General features: G+C 47.6%; 1 protein-coding gene across 1 annotated transcript in view; it reads left to right on the top strand.

Annotated features, from left to right (window-relative positions):
• Positions 1-351: 351 nt before the first annotated feature.
• Positions 352-11381, top strand: part of LOC104161214 (acetyl-coenzyme A synthetase 2-like, mitochondrial) — a gene marked incomplete at both ends in the record, with an annotated part of 16330 nt that continues 5300 nt past the window's right edge. The window contains 2 exons of the mRNA XM_009699557.1: positions 352-448; positions 10154-10353. Coding sequence (XP_009697859.1) covers positions 352-448; positions 10154-10353 — 297 coding nt within the window. The remainder of the gene's footprint in view (positions 449-10153; positions 10354-11381) is intronic.

The following is an 11381-nucleotide window of genomic DNA, read 5'->3' as shown; positions in this document are numbered from 1 at the left end:
CTTGTCTTTGGGCTGCTGGGAGCAGGGGAGAGATTTGGGCTGGTTTAAGCTTAGCCAGTGGAGCTAAGCTGAGCTAAATCAGCTGAGGCCTCTCATGGGGATGCCATCTGTAAGGCACCTGCACCAATTAAGTGTAGGAGTTGTAGTATTTGCATACTACAGATATGGCAAAGGACAGCTTTACCAGTGCTACAAATGCTATTGCTTCCAGTGTTAGAAACGAGTGTGTGGCTAGCTCGCTAACAAATAATGTTTCATCTTACACTAGCTTGCTGTTATGCTTGGCCAAGCAAAGTTTACAGAGCACTTTGCATATGACCAGGCTTTGTTTAAACCTCTGTTTTCTTACAGTAAATTGCTTGGATCAACATGTCGAAAAGTCTCCGAACAGAGTGGCTTTGATTTGGGAGAGAGATGAGCCTGGCACCGCAGTACATGTCACGTACAGGTATGGCACCTTCTCACGATGCTTTCCGATGCCTGGCAATGCGGTGGGATGGGGAGAAGAGCTGCTGCTCTGAAATCAGAGCTCTGTGACACTCTGCTTTCTTCCATGGTACTCCAGCATATAGGAGATGCAGCCGCAGCGCTGCAGCTAGGTTGTGGTGTCACAATGAGATAGCTCCTGAAAAATGGAGGTGTTTTTCCACCTAGAATTTATATTCTTCCCTTGGGTTCTTCATGGAGAGGGCTCCTTGATCTTAGACACCTGTGTAATAAACATATTACAGAGGAGTACAGTGGATGTAAGTTAGTGACAGCTACTGAAAATTTCACATTGAGATCAGGCATTGTCTTCTGGTTATGGTGTTCATCAGGCCTGCCTGTAGATTCCCTCTCTCTAAGTGGGGACTTTTAAGAGAAAGCCTTTTTTTTTTTTTCTCCTTGGCTTATATTCTCACCTGCCAGTTTTCTTTTTGCTCGTTAGAAGTGTTCATGGGAAGATTTGTGTGAGCAGCTTTCTGTTTCAGCACAGCAGCAAATGTCTTGTGCAAACATCTTGCAACAAACAAACTTGTGCAACAGTGCAAACATCTTATGTTGATGGTCAATAGCATGATACCAAATCCTGGCTGGAGGGGACTTGAAGCTTCCTGTGCTCCTCTTCCCCATCCTCAGTGCAGTTTAGAGCAACCTTGAGGCTGCTCTGAGTGATGCTGACTTGTAATTGCTGCTATAGATTGTAGGGTTTGTTAAAATATGGCAGTTTTCAAGCATATTTCTCTTCTCCCTGCTATGTGCCCTCATTTAGGAGACAGGCCTGCCTGCAAAAATGCCTTTTACATCATCTGTCTCTAGTGAGAGCTGAAGGTTTCCCAGACTTGTATGTTCCTCAGTGCATATTTTGGGGAGCCAGATGTTTGATCTGTTGGATCTCAGGGAGCCACATCTTTGATCTGCTGGATCAGAAAGCGTATCAGAAGAAGAGGTGACCCAGAAGCTGTGATGTCGGTTGAGTAATTCGCTGAGATCTTTCTGTAGCAGGGGGTTCTCTGCATGCCAGCCTCAGTGCAGGACAGCCCCAGCGCAAAGAGGGAATGAGAGGGATGCTGGATATCAGGAGGATCCAAACTGTGGTGTCTGTGGCAGAGGAGATAGGCCTCTTTCCTTGGGATCTGGAGGTGCTATTAATGGGACAGCAGCCTTAAAGTCGTGCGCTAGGAAGGCAAAGACTTTAATTTGGCCTCTACCTTATGGACTGGCTTTGAAGAAGGTCCTGGAATCTCAGCTGGGAAGTGTCCAGGGCTCATGTGCAGAGAAGTACAAAGGCACCGTTCTTTTGCATTGTCTACTTTGCAAAGCTTGCTGCTGTGAGCTTCTCCTTATAGATAAGCTCTGGGGAGTGGCACAAGGAAAGACGTGGCTGCTGGCATGGGTGCTCTCCCTTCTCCTCCAGGGAGCTATCAGGGGCAAGAAAACAGATGAGCACTGGCCCCATTCCCATCGCAGCCTGCAAAGGAAGAAAGCGGCTGTGCAGGAAAAGGGCTGGAACCGGATTCCTCCTCCCTGAGGAAAAGGAAAGCCTCGATCAGTGGGATCTGCTACATGCATTGGCAAGAAATGCAGCTACAATGGAAAGTGCGTTCCCAGCTTGCTGATCTTTGGGAGAAGTAAGAGCGTCCATTTGCTGCCCCTCTACCTGCCTAGCTTACTGCAGGCAACGAGCTGGTGGGGCTGTGCCATAGCCGACTTCCCTGTGCACGTTTGTCAGCCAAGTGGGTTGTATTTATGCAGCTGAGTTCAAGTGCTCTGTGCTAGGAGGGGCATCCAAACATCTCCTTATTGGCAAAGATACGCAAAGCCATAGGTGAAACATTTCAGTGTTGCTTGAAGGATGATTGCTGCCCTTACAAGCTCAGTTGTGATGATCTTTTTGACTGCTGAGTTTTGTCCTGTCTCTCCAGCAAAAGCAACTTTGAAAAAAAGTTCCCTGGCCCCTCTTGTACTTTTTCCCCGACTCTGGGTTTCATTTTTATCAAGTAGAAATTCAGCTCAGTTTCAAATTATCTCCAGTTTTGCAGGGGAAGGCAGGAGGCTTGGGGTTTTTACTGCTTTGTGACAACAGGGGATGCAACCCTCCTGGGATCTGATGGCTGCAAGTCAGCAAAATGGGGACAGATCATGCCAATCTCACCAAGAGGTGTGGCTCTCCGAAAGCTAAACCACCATAAACTCCTTGGTAGGGCAGTGGGGAGGTAGCAGTTAACCCCTAGGACTGTGCTGCCATGAGCAGCCAGCTGAATTTATTGGCAGAAGGGCCCAAGCCAACTGGGAGTGTTTTGTCTTGCTCTGTGAATGTTGTCAGGGCCCAGGAGGTTTGAAACCTTGCAGCGTTTCTGAGCCTGCGTTTTAAAGGGCACTGTATTATCAAGTGCCTTAGAAAGCAGGCGGAGTTGGTGGTTAGAGCTGTTGGGTTGCAGCCTTTGTAAGCTCAGCAACAGAGAATTTCAAAGGCAACAGCTAAAGTTATGCCAGACCTCTCCCTGTCCAACATGGGGTTATTTATTCTCTCTGGTTTTCCCTTGTTTACGACGGTCTCTACAGTTTAGCCACCTGTGACCTAGTGTTTCCTAGCACTGAAAAATGCTGTGGATATTGCCAAAGGGAGCTGTACAAAGAAGTGGGCAGCGGTATGCGTTAGCTAACATGTTTTTACAAAGGGTTGCAGGCTGGGTCTCAACGGAAGGGTTTTAATTTACAAAGGAGCTCGCTCGGCCACAGAAAATGTTGCGGATGGAGGGAATGTTCAAAATGCAAAATACAAAGTAGGGAGAAGAAGGCAGAAGCTGAAGGGCCAGAAATTAGGGTCCTAGGTAGCATTTTGTAGGGTCCTAGGTAGGTGGGAGAGAAGCGGTTGGACATCTTCATTAGCCACATCACAGCTATGCCTTTAATAAGGCAATGGATGGTGGTTCCTCAGCCCAAGCTGAAATGGTTGAAATTATGTTAGAGATCACAGTGAAGACTGCAGCTGGAAGCCATGTGGGTACTTACCAGGCTGTGCAATGTGGAAGGTGTTTCTCATTGACAGCAAACTCTTTTCCTTCTTTCCAGTGTTGGCTTCCTAAGTTGAAGTTGCAAGTGAATCTCACGCAGGCTTTCGGCTTTCTGCATCCAAGGCAGCTCAGGGACTTTTCACTTTCTCACCTGAAAAAGGTCACAAGGGGTTTTCCTTGCCCTGGGTTCAGGATGTCTCCAGGAAGGCTGGACAATTGTGCTCAACCATTTTAAATCTACAAAACTGAACCTACAGCCAAAAAGTCTCATGTTGAGCTTTGTATTTTGCAGTTATTCTCACTAAAATGGAAAAAATGTTGAGTTTTCCTTTTGGAAAAGATCTGGTGTTTTTTTTGTTGTTGTTTTCCACCCCCCCCTCTCCCCCCATTTGGGGCGTTTGACTTGAATTTTCTAATAGTTTCAGCCTGATCCAAACTATTGTTCCAGCAAATAAACTGATCCCTGCAAGAAATACTCAGCCCAGCTGTAGTGCTGAGACAGCAGAGAGCATGGCTTGTGTTGAGCCTCCTAACCAGGCACTGTCAAAGCCCATATACGGCATTGAATATATTAGGAAAATATCTACAAACGCTTTGCAAAGACTGCTTCCCAAAGAAGGTCTTGATGCGATCATTTTGGATGTAGAAAGAACTGGCTTCCTTTATTTAGAAAGCTGCAGGCTGTCTTGCTGTAGCAAAAGATAGCATCAGACTTCTTGGAAAAATGTTTTTGCCAGGCATCCCTAAAATGTGTCAGAGAAATGCCATGTGTTGGTGATGGATTTTACAGGAGTCGTTGTTCCAGACATTGAGTGATGGGCTTTGGAAACACAGGCACCACGGTATCTGACGCGGGATCTGGGAGAAATATGACTGGTAGTTTTTGAACAGAGATGTTTTAAAGATAGGGAGAGAAGTGCTGCATCTGTTAAATTAAACAAGTACTAGCCTGAACAGTGATCTGGTGGCTCTGCTGGAGGGCCAGCCTTGCAGGTCTTGTGCTTAGAAGTGATGCTGTAATCGCCGAGGAGATGCCTGCATAAAGGGTGACGAGTCTCTAGAATAGAACAGTGTTAATGCTCAGGGTCTTGTTTACGGGCAAAAAGGATGCACACCTTTTTTAGAGAGTGCCATGCGTTATTCTTAGTATAATTGAACCCTTACCATTCTTATCTTGCTAGTCAAGATATGATTGTTACAGAAAAGAAAGAGAGAGGTGCTGTTGGTTACCACTTTTGGGCAGCATCAGGTCCACATTTCTTTTGCCGGTTGTTTGCAGCGTGGGACTGCCAGCGCCAGCCTGTGCTCCATCTCTTCTCGTCTCACGCCTGTTCTCCTTCATGCCACATCCTGTGCCTCCATTTCTCAAGGCTTCTTATCATACCAGGCCTGTATTTCTTTATACTACCTCATTATGGCAGGGTTGTAAACCCATGCTGGTAGCATGAAAAGATAAAGAAGCATAAAAAAAAATTAGCCATGGTTACCTGGTCAATTAGAAGAATTGCCGTTACAACTAAACCAGGCGAAACAAGGCTGCAGGTGGGTCAAGAAGAGCTCAGGCAGAGCAAGCATTGCAAGCTGGATTCCCGAGATCTTGCAAACTCAGTCCAAAGCCTGTGGCATATTGCTTGCCATGGCAGTACTGTGTTACAGGGCTGCAGAGAAACAACAGGAGCAGACTGCCCTGTCCCTGAAAGGAGATGGTTTTCCAGCAGGTTGTGATGTGAAAGAACTACATGAAGGGCTTGCTCCAAAGCTGATGGAAATCAGCAGGCTGTGGGTCAGGAGAGCAAACCCAAGAGCAGCTCTGTGATGGGGTGGTCATTGCGAACGTGGAGGTGGGGATTTATGTGCAGCCCAGCCTCTCCATGCTCACATTTGCTGCTGGCACAAGAGGAGAGCTGGCTCTCTGCAGGGCTCTTGTCCACGGTGTTTAAAGCCTGTCAGTGAGACAGCTGCACCGTGAGCAGACATGTCACTGGGCTAAGACAGTGCTTCCCTCTGGTTTTGGAGGTGCAGGGTTGGGATGGGTAAATTCACACGAAATCCATGTTCAGCAGCTATCTGCCCTCACACCTGCAGTACAATGAATGGGTTGAACTTGTCAGCATTTTCAGTTGAAAGATAATGTTTTCCGAAAGCAAGTCCAGAATCTCCATGTATCATAATTTTTCACCTTCCCTGCCTATGTTCATTAATGCACCTACCATCTCCCTGGCTTGCTTCGTTTTAAAACCACATACTATATATACTGTTCTTTCTCTTGTGCAAACGGCCTCGCCTCCTGGGTCCAGCTGGTTGCTACTTCCCCATATCTCAGCTCCACCCTGATACTTTACCCAGTGGAGTGATGTTCTGCTGCCCAGTTTGCTCCCTTATTTGCTCTCAGCTCTTATGATCTGCTTTTGCAGAGGATCTGCAGACTGTTGCTCCATGAACTGACTTTGCAACTTCTCAGCCATCTCTGTCCAGAGGGGCTGGGCCCTTCCTTTCATTGCAGCACATTTCCTTCTCCTGCAGTGGCTCTGCTGAGATCCTCTTGTTGTCTGCCCGGCTTGCGTGCAGGGAGCTGGGTGTCCTGCGATCCTCTGTGTGCCCCACAGCTTCGTCTGTATCTAGTGGTTGTCCTGCCTGCTTCTGCTGAGCATAGGGCCCTGCTCCGCACAGTCTGCTTGGGCGGCTGCACTGAAGTCCTTTGGAGTGCTGGCAGGCAGCAACACTGAGCGTTGCTTGGGATTTTGCCTTTCTCCCTCTTCTTGTGGTTTGCAGAAGCAGTGCACATCTGCTCCAAGCCTCTGGCCACTCTCTGTCCTTCACTGGCAACTGCTGAGCCTTTTCAGGGTAGGCATTTCCACTCCAAGCCTCTGCTTCCTCTGCCCTTCCTCTGTACCCCATGTTTCAGTGCAGGTGGAGGCTAAGCGAAGATGCCCTGGGGCCCCCAACACAAGGACATGGACCTGTCGGAGCAAGTCCAGAGGAGGCCACGAAGATGATCCCAGGGCTGGAGCACCTCTGCTGTGAGGACAGGCTGAGAGAGTTGAGGTTGTTCAGCCTGGAGAAGAGAAGGCTCCAAGGAGACCTTAGAGCAGCCTTCCAGTACCTAAAGGGGGCTTATGAAAAAGATGGGGAGGGACTTTTTAGTAGGGCTTATTGTGACAGGGCAGGGGGTAATAGTTTTAAAATGAAAGAGGGTAGATTTAGATTGGACATAGGGAAGAAATTCTTTACAATTAGGGTGATGAGGCAGTGGCAGAGGTTGCCCAGAGAAGCTGTGGCTGCCCCATCCCTGGAAGTGTTCAAGGCCAGGCTGGATGGGGCTTTGAGCAACCTGGTCTGGTGGGAGGTGTCCCTGCCCATGGCAAGGGGGGTTGGAACCAGGTGATCTTGAAGGTCCCTTCCAACCAAACCATTGTACGATTCTGTGATTCTGTGCCTTCTTTTGCGCTGTCTCATGAGCTGCAGGGTGACAGCATCTAGCCCTGTTCAGCATCTGATGTATGTTTTCAGTAGATGTGCCTTGCTACCGACATACCTCCTGGGTGTGGATGGGAGGCAGATCCTTCCCTTTGCACAGTTCACTGGTGTTCGATGTCATTGCCTGTGTTCCAAGGGTGGGCCAGTGCTGGGCTTGAGGCCAGGATTACTTTTGGCTCTTCTAACCTTGTGTGATGGAGGGACCACAAGGCCAAGCTTGGCAGCAGTAGCAGGTGGGGAGGGTGATGGCCATGGTTTCCTCCTGCTCAGTTCTGGTCTGTCCTACCCAGTTCTGCAGGGCAGTGACTCTGCAGGGTGCATGTTCCACCCTGAGACATGTCTAGGTTAAGTACTAGAAATGTCTAACCTGCTGGTATGTACTAATTGCCTGCCTGTTAGATAGCAAGATGTGTGTGAAGGAGTCAGGGAGTCAATAGAAGGATTCCTTGCACAGCATTTCTGCTAACTCCCTTTCTTGAACTGGAGGGGAAGCCTGAGTTGCTGTTACAGGAGTCAGAAGACACACCTGATGCTCAGGGATTTGTGGATTTCTTTGTTGGAGTTCTTGGCTTCATTTTCTCTTTGCCTTTGTGTCTGTTCCTCCATGTGCTGCATCACCAAGGGACCTCTAAGACCTTCCTATCTCGGCCTTTCAGGGAAGGCAAAGCAAATAGATCCGAGGGTAAAGACTTGGTCCTTGTTGTCTATCATCTTGCTCACACACTCTCATTAAGCAAATGTTAAACTGGGGTTAATCATAAAAAAACAAGAAGAGCTTCTACCATCATGATCCTGAATAAGCAAGCGAACCATGGAGTTGCTCAGAAAGGATGCCCTCGCCAGAGCTCTTCTGGCATTTCTGTTCAGGAGAAAGAGGCTGCAGCTCTGAAAGCACTTGGGTATTTTCCATCACAGATAAGTGGATTTTCTTTTACTTTCTCACAACTGCTTGTCTGGGTCTTGTTTCACTTCCTGTGCTCGCGGTTGATCAGCTTAGTTTTCTTTTGGCTCTTTGTTATCCACATTCAGATTTTTCTCTAGTGCAGGATGGGATGAATTCTGGAGCAGAGAATGTGACCTTTTAGGACAAGGCACAAAAGCAAACGTTGGGGGGAATTCATTATTACACAGAGTCGCTCGGTTCATGAACTTAGTAAAAGTAAGCAAAAAAAATAGATCTAACAGACACTGCGCTTATGTAGATAGCAGAAACATGTGTCGTCATGAAGCGCTTGGGAAGAGGTATTGAATGTTATGCTTTAGAGTTTAGGCTGATCTCTAGCTGTAAAAGGGATTAGGAGGAAATTCAGTCTGGGATAAAGCCACTCCGTATCTGCTTTCTGCAGGGTTGTGGTCTCTCCGCGGTGGAAGCTGTTGGCAGGTGCTGCCGGTGAGCAGGCACTGAGCACATCTGGCCTCTCTGCATTCCTGTGCTTCAGGAGTGGTCTCTTTACTTGCTGCTACAGGAATAGTCTTAAAATAAATAACACGAAGTGCTGTGGCTGGGATTCGAAGCTTGTTTTCCTTATCTTCCAAAAGATGGCAGGGAAGTGGTATCCCTCCAGCCATCAGTGTATCTGTCTTTGTACTTTTTCTGTGGCTATGTCGCTTCACTGCCCTCACAATGCAGATGGAGTTTTATCCTAAAGAAGTAAGACACGAAGTTATTCTCAGCCTGTGGTTTTGTTATGACATTTCCAAAGCAGAGCACTTGGACTTTGCCTATTTTCATCTTGCATTGGTTTAAAAAAAGAAACGAAGCAATTTTTCATGGACCAGAAACAACATTTCATTTTATTTGTAGCTTAGCCACCAGGTGAAAACAGGTTTTGTTCGTTTGTGTGTTTGTTTTTTCACAGCTATGGCCAGTTCAGGGAGATAAGGCTACATTGGTAGATTCATGCTTTACAGCTGCTTGTGGAATGCAGACCCTCAAAATTCATTTATTTATTAACAGTTTTTGGACTCCTTGGTAGCATAGCTTACAGACCACCAAGGGTTCACAGGGGACAGGTTGAAGATGAGCGTGCTAGGGAGTAGAAGATCTCTTTCTCCTCTGGACCTCAGTACTGGGTGAGTTCTTAACCCAGAGGACAATTTTCATTCCTGGCGGGCTCTGCAAGTCTTCTCCTCTGAGCTGATGACTGGCACTGGGAATTGGTGCTCTGGTCACCTCTTTCCTTGGTGTGAGATTGCTCCTCACCTGGCACAGTCATCTGTCTTCTTCTCAAAGCCCTTTCACTGCAGGCACACAGAGCTGTTCAGGTCATGACAGCATCTTGGTCCCAGGCATGCCTGCAATCGTGTTATCCCCCATGCAGGCATCAGAATAAGTGTATGTGCAAGTCCTTGCCTACAAACTGCTTTTTCCTTCCTTAGAGGATCATTTCTGCTATGCAGTCAGCACATCATGAGCCCTGTGAAAAGAGTCTTTGTGCCTGTTTGTTCCTGAGTTTCTCTATGCAAGAGTGGCTGCGGTTTTACTCAGAGCAGTATCTCTGTTCTGCGAGGCCGTTATGCTCTCTGACAGGGGAGGGTGAAGTGATGATGGAGGAATTTAGACCACTGGTGATCCAGCTTTGATGAGAGTCTTGTAAAATCTGCCACTTGCACAGGTGTGCCAGGACTTCTAATTTTCTTCCTTATGCATGCAAATGCATTGTTTACCCTTGCAATTTAAAGAGAAGCTACTAGTTGTGAATCGCTTCCAGCAGTCCCCCAACATAAGAAGTGCTAGGAGTCTTTGGACAATGCTTCCATTTCATCCTGTGTTTATTCCACATGTGTTCCCCGTAGCTTCTGACTGAGCCTTGTAGGTAAAAAAGGCATCAAGGATGGATAAAATGAACACCAACTTTGGGAGGCAGCAGGACAGCCGCTGGCTTTGCTGGCTGTTCTACCCACACCAGAGCCCGGCAGCTCTGGGCAGCACCTACGGCTCTCGCTCGCTTGTCCTTCCACAGCGAGCGTGGCTCTTTGCCCCCCTTTTCTTCTCTCCCCAATGGCAGGAGCACTCTGGCTCTCACCATGCCCCAGGCCACCCTTGTTTAAGACGCAAAAGCTGGCATGCTCTATGCTGCTGAGACAACAAGGTCCAGAGGTGATCGCCATGCCTTGCTTGGTTCAAGTTCATCCTTTTTTTGCTCCCCCACGTAAAACAGGTTGCTTCTGTGCTGCAGGGAACTTCTGGATCTGACTTGCCGTCTTGCCAACACCCTGAAGAAATATGGGATACAGAAGGGGGACAAAGTGGCCATCTATATGTCTGTATCTCCCTTGTCTGTGGCAGCCATGCTGGCTTGCGCCAGGATTGGTGCCGTTCACACTGTGGTCTTCGCTGGATTCAGCGCAGAGTCCTTAGCTGGGAGGATCACGGACTGTAAGTAGATGCAAACTGGGGAACAAACCCTTCTGGCCAGTGCTCCAAGACATATCCCAATTCTGTGTTTTCTTGGCAGAAAGAGAAAAGGTTCATTCTCAGCTGGCAGGAAAGTTCCCTCTCCTTTGAAAGCCTCTGGGAAGAGCCTAGTGGCAGATGCAGTATCCTCTGGCCTTAAAATACTTTACAAATTGCTTAACATTCAGTCTGGATTACTGCCAGGCAGCAGTGAAGCTAGACGGAAAATCAGAGCTTAGGAGTTGGGCCTGATTTGTTCTTTCGCAGTATAATTGCAGTGTTTCTTTGATATTCCTGCACAGTGCTAATTCTGCAGTCTCGATTGTGGTCCTGTGATTTATGTATAGCACTGGAAGTCTTGGCAGCCTGCCCCAGCTCTGTTAGCCCTTGTACCAACAGACAGAGCTGTTCTTAGTCCAAAACACTTGTAGGGTGATTAGGTAAAAAATAATACTAAAAATACCAGCAGAAGAACAAAATAGCAAGTGGCTCATGTCCTAGCAGTCACATCAGTTTCTTTGTGGCTAGTGTGAGGGAATAAGTCCTACAGCAATTTTCATGCTCTTTTTTTTTTCCGGTTTTAGTAGAGTTAATCTATAGAGATCAAGTATGTATTTTAGTTATCCCTCACTTTTGGCCACTTGTGTGGAGGGGATGGGCTAAAGAGCCATTTCTCTGCAGCTGCAGCTCTGTAATAACGTAGCGTGGTACAATTTGAAGTGCTATGCCAGAGTATTGCTGTGTGCTGGATCATCCAAGAGGTTTTCCCCTCAAGGTACGGATGAGTTTTGGAAAGCTGCAGGTATCTCGGAGGCTCCGAGAGGCTGCTGAGTTTGGTGCTGTTCACTTCAGTTTGCAATGGACACTTCTATGCAGCCCCAGAGAGAGGATAAGAGAGGGGCAAAGGTGCTTGTTCACTAAGGTCGTAGGAAGGCTTGTGTGAGCTGTTAGGTTAAAGTGGCAAAATTCACTGTAACACAGGTAACTGGGGAGAAACCATCCTGCAAGTC

This window comes from Cariama cristata, unplaced genomic scaffold (genome assembly GCF_000690535.1).
Source record: "Cariama cristata isolate BGI_N322 unplaced genomic scaffold, ASM69053v1 scaffold14064, whole genome shotgun sequence".
NCBI classification, from domain to species: domain Eukaryota; kingdom Metazoa; phylum Chordata; class Aves; order Cariamiformes; family Cariamidae; genus Cariama; species Cariama cristata.
Note: the sequence above shows the minus strand (reverse complement) of the source record. Positions and strands in the feature narration are given on the sequence as shown.